This window comes from Semicossyphus pulcher, unplaced genomic scaffold (assembly GCF_022749685.1).
Source record: "Semicossyphus pulcher isolate SPU_LCO1_2020_fin unplaced genomic scaffold, fSemPul1.0.p SCAF_19, whole genome shotgun sequence".
NCBI lineage: Eukaryota > Metazoa > Chordata > Actinopteri > Labriformes > Labridae > Semicossyphus > Semicossyphus pulcher.
Window position 1 is genome coordinate 23494010 of NW_027211692.1, and position 6396 is coordinate 23500405.

The 6396-nt window shown below is 40.2% G+C and overlaps 1 protein-coding gene across 1 annotated transcript; it reads right to left on the bottom strand.

The window, feature by feature from the left end:
- Nucleotides 1-464: 464 nt before the first annotated feature.
- On the bottom strand, nucleotides 465-3818 carry smtla (somatolactin alpha). Its single transcript, XM_069668489.1, has 4 exons — nucleotides 3612-3818; nucleotides 2118-2231; nucleotides 754-933; nucleotides 465-659 (listed from the first exon to the last, which is right to left on the bottom strand). Exons 1-4 carry the CDS (start codon nucleotides 3816-3818, stop codon nucleotides 465-467), a joined length of 696 nt encoding a protein of 231 aa, XP_069524590.1.
- Nucleotides 3819-6396: the final 2578 nt, after the last annotated feature.

Genomic DNA, 6396 nt, shown 5'->3' on the forward strand with positions numbered 1-6396 from the left:
GTGTTTCATTTCGCTAATGCAGGAGTGAAACCAACTCCATTTAAAAAGGGAGTCTCACTGAATACTCTAGAGGCCGTGGGAATAATCAAAACACTGCAAGAGCCAGAGAGGAATACAAACTCCAGCTAAGAACAAAGAAAATGGAAATCAATGGCAGGATATGCAGATTTTTTTGACAGCTCGACACGCAAATAATCTTTTGGGAGTTTGCCCTCTGTTGCCTTTGCCAGGTTAAAATAACAACTGAGCAGGGGAATTTAAAATGCAGTATGTTGAAGAAAGGGCACAGCATTACACCTACTTAGTGTTGTGTGAAGGTGCTCCAAAACAATCAATAAAGAATGTGCTGCATTGCAAGCAAGGCTGCATTGCCTAAGGCATGGTCATATCTATAAGTGGACCGCTACCAACCTCAGGAATTAATTTAAGGCTAAACACTGTATTATTCAAAAGCTGCACTTGTTTTATGCACAGTTATACGTGTCAGTTTGTCGACATTTAAGAAGCTTGAGCAAAATCTCCATCTTGTGAGCGTCCTTCTTGAAGCAGCTGAGTAAAGTGTAGTCTCTCAAAACAGATTCCAGCATCTCCGGCTGCACATCGTACTGGAGGAGGCCTTGTTCTCTGTAGGCCGTGGTCGTCATTCCCTCATTCAGCATCTGGACAGCAACATTTGCAAACATGACCGGCATGTAAAGCAAAGATAAAAAGAAAAGTTGAATAACAGTATCAGAGAGGTGTGACCTGACCCACCTTCTTGATGAGGACCACCACCCCTTGCTCCAGACTGATCAGTTTCTCTGACACCCACTTGGTTTTGTTCAGCAGCATGTCAGGAGCGCCGTCATAGCGATCCAATGTTGCCTGCAGGTAGACCAAAGGCTCGATCCATGACTGGACCAGCATCAGCACAGAGTGGAGCAACCATTTGTCCTGCAGGGCACACAGGTGAAGAGTTGACAGAAGAGAATACGTGAATAAAAACACAAAAAATATCATAAACTCCTCACACACAAAATATAATTTACACACATGACTAAAAGAACATGACACCACTGCAGTGAGTTGACTTTGTTCATGTCTTCATGGGAGCATTCATATCTGTTTTGAATAGCAGCCATTTGCCCTTCAGACTCTCTGGCAGACACTAATGAATAGAAGCAATCAAAGAGTGGAACCGACTGAAGTTCAGACTGAAAACCTAATAACAGCATGGCTTTTGATCAATGGGGCTCATCAGCGACAAAACATTCGGCACCTAAAGTAGGCTGAAATGTCGTGGGTGAAGCAGTTGAGCCTGCTTAAAATTTCCTTAAGCTGAGCAACTGTAAATGACCACCATACAAATGGTGATTAAACTGCAGAGCAGGCAACATTTCAACAGAAAGGGCAGAGTATAAATTATGAACCTGAAGAGGAGCCTTGCAGTATATGCACTTTCAAAGAACACATTAACTATTATGACATAACTTTCGACCAGCCGTTTCAATATTGTTGCAAAATGAGTTCTTAAAGAAATTGCTTTTGCCATATACACTTGGCCTCTGTTAATTGAAAGTGGATTATTGTAGAACTTCACATTATCTAGATTACAGCTCATATCAGCCAAATCACCTGTCACTGGCCCTTCCCCAAGTGGCCCTACTGATCAAGCTGACCTTTGACCTAAAAGGCTGTGCACTGTTGGACAAAAGTCCAAACATGCGGCACAGAAAAAAATAGTTTTAAAATGTTGGACAGGCAAGAATAATTATGAGATTTCAATGTAATTAGAACAAACAACCCCCTATTCAGCAGCAGACAGGGGCAAGCATTATAAGGAGGGGAGGTTCAGATGCATAAAAATGCTTGCTTGCACACATGCACATCCTGAATGCACCAGAATTATCACCTCCACCAAATGAAACTAAACTCAGACACAAAAACACAAACTAATGTACTCTATAACACACATGACAATAAGCACACAGGGACACTGCCACTGTAAACATATACAGTATGGAATGATATATAAAAACAGAGGTGCACATGAACATTCTCCAACTCGTAGCAGATTACAATGGAAGCCCTGACAAAAGATAAAAGGAATCTGTAGAGATTTGCTGCCATGTACTTACAGATATCAGTTGGATTTCACTTTTGGAGCTGGGGATGGGTAAGGCTTTGGTGATGCATGCATAGCCAGCTTGGTTTCTCTGCAGCTGTAGCGGGAACGGGACAAACATCTCCTCCTGCAATCCGATACACATGAAAATACATAACCAAGGATTACATGCATGTGAGCAAAGACAGACACAGACATTTGTGGTAAAATACTTGACTTTTGACCACTTTATTCTTAATCCTTACTTTATTCTTATAGCTGAGAAAAGTTTTTCTTTTCTAAAAAGTACCTAAACTCTTTTTTTGTGGAACAGATGACTTTAAGTAAGACTTTATAATTGTTGCACCCGATCCTAACCCTAAGCCTCTTGAAAAATAGGCGAGCCACATTTAAGTGGCTTTTTCTCACTGACTTTTAAACCTTGAATTCTCACAGGTACAGAATTAGAAGAACACATCACAATTACAAACACACCAGCTGAAAAACCACAAAAACCTTCACCAATCTAGGCCACTGGAGACGCAGCAGAAACACATTTTGTTCTCCAGCATGTTCTCATCTGTAGACCCCATGCAGCGTCTCCTCAGTAACAAGCCCTACATCATCGCATTTCAAAGACCATTTTGGATCCGGAGCCGCAGACTGAAGGGGATTCAACAGGCTGCAGAACCTGTGCTCTCACTGCTGCAGAATATCATTATCACGTTCGTATTACTCCAGTGTAGGCCTGCTTCTTCAATAAAACATCTTTGCCTCGGAAGAGAGATAGAAAATTACTTTGAAGCCTGGCAGTGAGGCGATGATCATGTCGGAATCAAAAGCAAATAACACATAGTGTCTAACAGAAAGTATCAGTGCTTTTGGTCCAGTACTTTTTGCTCTCATTGTGGAACTCATTCCAAGTGTTGATAGAATGCATGCTAGATTCAACAACAAGAAATATATACTTTGGAAAATCTTGCTATGTAACTGCTGGGAGAAGCCTCTTTAAGTGCCTTTTTAGCATTGACATTTAAGAAAACAATAGAATTTCATTGCTCACCGAATGACTCAGTTTTATTACAAAGCAAGTTTTTTTTAGTGCAATATAAAAAGTAATAAAATACAGCGTCTGAAAGGTAAAATTCTGCATCACTGTCACTGAAGCCTTAGCCCCGGGCTGCGTTTCTACAGCGCTGCTTTCTAAAATGCTGATTTCACATTTTAAAAACCGAACTGTGCCCAACATTAGCAGATAAGAATGTTACCCCTGTAGCTAATGGACTTCCTTACACTCCCTTTTAGTTCACTTCTCTCTCTCTAGGCACAATGAAAATAATGTCTATTGTCGTGAAGAGGGATACCGTTTCTCCTGCGGCTATACACATGCTAAATCTACGCCTTTACAATATACTGTAGGCTCCTGTGAATAAATGAGGTCAGCTGAGCTGTTACAACATTTTTCTGTCTTTCCATGCAGTGCATAAGAGCAGGGATTCACAGCCGAGTAATGGTCAGTGTAACTCACAAACAAAGAGCACGATTCCTCTGAAACACGATAGATGAGCTCAGCATGCTGGATGACCCGGTCTAGAAGTTTCTCTTGGGAGATGGAGGGGCAGCGGGAGAAGCTACCATGGTCTTCTCTACAATCTAGTGGGGTGCTGCCGGTGAGTAGATAGGGCCAGAGCAAAACAGCCCACACACCCCGCTGTATGACTGAAGACAACCGCATTCACACAGATTTAACACATGTTCACAAGTAAATACTTTAAAAACTATAGTCCAGACACAAAAACAAACATGATTAACGTAATAAACAAGTCTGAGGTTTTGTCTTGAGGTGTAATGCATTACCTGTCATCATACTCATTCTGTCTTTGGTTGTCAAGTCTTCCTGGCTTCCTATCATGCTGACCTCTCTTATAAAGCCTGACCAGGCCATGAATAAGAGCAAAAGGTCATTTTGGGCTTGCGCTGGTTCTTCGGTTCACGTAGGTTCTTGTCATAAGATACTGTGTTTTTAAAACATGGGGGTAACCTTTCTGTCACTTGTTTGTCAGTGGCGTCTTGAGACAGATGGCTATTGCCAATTGAATACGGATGACTGTGTGTAAAGGCGAAAGGCTCTAAGACGCTTTCTTGAATTTACATATGAAACACCCAAAGCAGAAAGAGACACTGTCATATGTGTCAACATCTTCCTATAGTGAAATATGCATATAATGTATATATATAATGCGAATACATGTACATTTCCACATTCCACATTCATGTATGAGACCATACGCAATCATTCTCATACTAAATAAAAAAACCTCACACCCACAAGGCTGTAGGTAAAATGCTTTAACATTCACAATTTAAACACTCTCACACAAACAACTGCAAAATTAAATGTCACATAAGATTAGATAAGATAAAGTGTACTTTATTAATCCTCCATTGGGGGAAAGTCACTTGTTACAACAGCTCATACGATAGAAAATGCACAAGAAATACTGACAAGAATAAAACAGTATCACTGTGAGATTAATAATAAATATATATAAACTTATTAATAGGTGGATCTGTTTTTGCACAGAAAAATGTACATGATTGTTAAAGCAACACATGGTGTGTCACATATTGATATGAAGTGAAATACTGCAGTGATCATTGCACATGATAAAAGTAGTTGCAGATATTACTACACATACACATAAACACTTAAATGCTTTTAGACTTGATATACATAAGTCACTATATGTGCGCTGTTATGTATTGAGTCAATATACACTACCAGTCAAAAGTTTGGACACATTTTCTCGTACAAGTGAATGGAAAAGTGTGTCCAAACTTTTGACTGGTTGTGTAAGTGAAGAGTTAAACAATTTCTGTGATGAGAGGCCTGACATGGATGTGTGTGTAGTTTCCATTATAGTATTTAAGCATATCATTTTCTATTTTGTCAGATGTTTTTGTGTATGTATATTGTTTTCAATATAGTATATAATTTTGATCTAACGTGTATGTGAGAGTGTAAAAATATGCATACACGTATATGTATGTAATTCTGATAAGTTTCCTGTATTTTTAATTGATGCTTGTCAAAAATGAACAGCCATATGAATTAATATTATTATTTTCAGGCAGCAGATGGACAGCTTCCACTCCCACGCCACACCGAACCATCCATTTACCCACCCAATTTCCAACAAGTCACATGTTTTCATCTGCTATATGATACAGTCACTATATATATTTATGTACTCTAAAAATAGTGTAGAACTTGTTTTAATTAGATTAGATGAGATTCTTTATCGTCCTTTCCAGGAAATTTGTTGCCACACTCTTTACAGTGCATCTCGGACACATAGATTACATAAATACAACGTACAAAAGGATTATAACACAACGTCATGACACATAACAGCATTTTCCCTCCATTCAGTTACCGGGTGTTGTTGTTTAATGATGCTATGTTGGGGTAACAAAACTCCTGCTAACTCCGACCCTGTTACAGACCAGAGTCCTCTATCTGCAACCTGATGGAACCAGTGTGAAGGATGAATTGAAGGGGTGTCCGGGGTCATGTGCAATGTGCTCTGGGTGTGATGGCTTTGCTGTTGAGGTCTGAGAGGTTTGGGGTGGAGAGGCAGTTTGTGTTATGCGTATGAGTTCTTATTAGCAACAGTTAACGTGTTAAAGAACAGATGGAGCAGCAGAGGAGAGTGGGTTGTATTGTGCTTTTGTAGAGCAGCAAGAGGAGGTGGGGGGGCAACAGAAAGTGACTTGACTTTGCAGACGGCAGAGTCCTCATTGGCACGATTGGGGATGTCAGTGATGTGATGTTCAAAACTCAGTTTATTGTCCAGGGTGAGTCCAAGATATTTGATGGTGTCATCAGAGTAGATGGGTGATGGGCTGATACAGTCATTACTGTAGAGAGTAATTCAGAAAGGGACTCAGGACACAACCTTGGGGGGCTCCGGCGTTTGTGATTACGGTTGAGGATGTTACAGTCATGACCCATCCGTTGTAAAGACATATAACCCTGCCATGAATGTCAATCATTAGACGAGACTTCACTTATATGCCACAAACTCTCTCTCTCTCTCTCTCTGCTGGGCAATGAAACCCTCACCATCCATCCATTCACATTCTTAATTTTGATTTAGATTTTTGACACAATGCATGTTATTTGTCCCATGCATAATACAGACATGGTGACTTATTTTTAGGCATGCAAGGCCTACAAATCTTTGTCCTCATTTGGGGTAACAAGCCGAGAATGTGTCTGACAATGTGAAATCTCTTTCAATTGACCTCAA

Bases quoted from the DNA above. Each gene is read 5' to 3' on its own strand.
- smtla (XM_069668489.1), bottom strand. From the start codon at position 3,818: ATGCGGTTGTCTTCAGTCATACAGCGGGGTGTGTGGGCTGTTTTGCTC. The intron at 934-2,117 runs GTAAGTACATGG...TGTGCCCTGCAG, and splicing joins GTGAAATCCAACTGATATCT to GACAAATGGTTGCTCCACTC. The intron at 660-753 runs GTGGGTCAGGTC...GTTGCTGTCCAG, and splicing joins TGGTGGTCCTCATCAAGAAG to ATGCTGAATGAGGGAATGAC.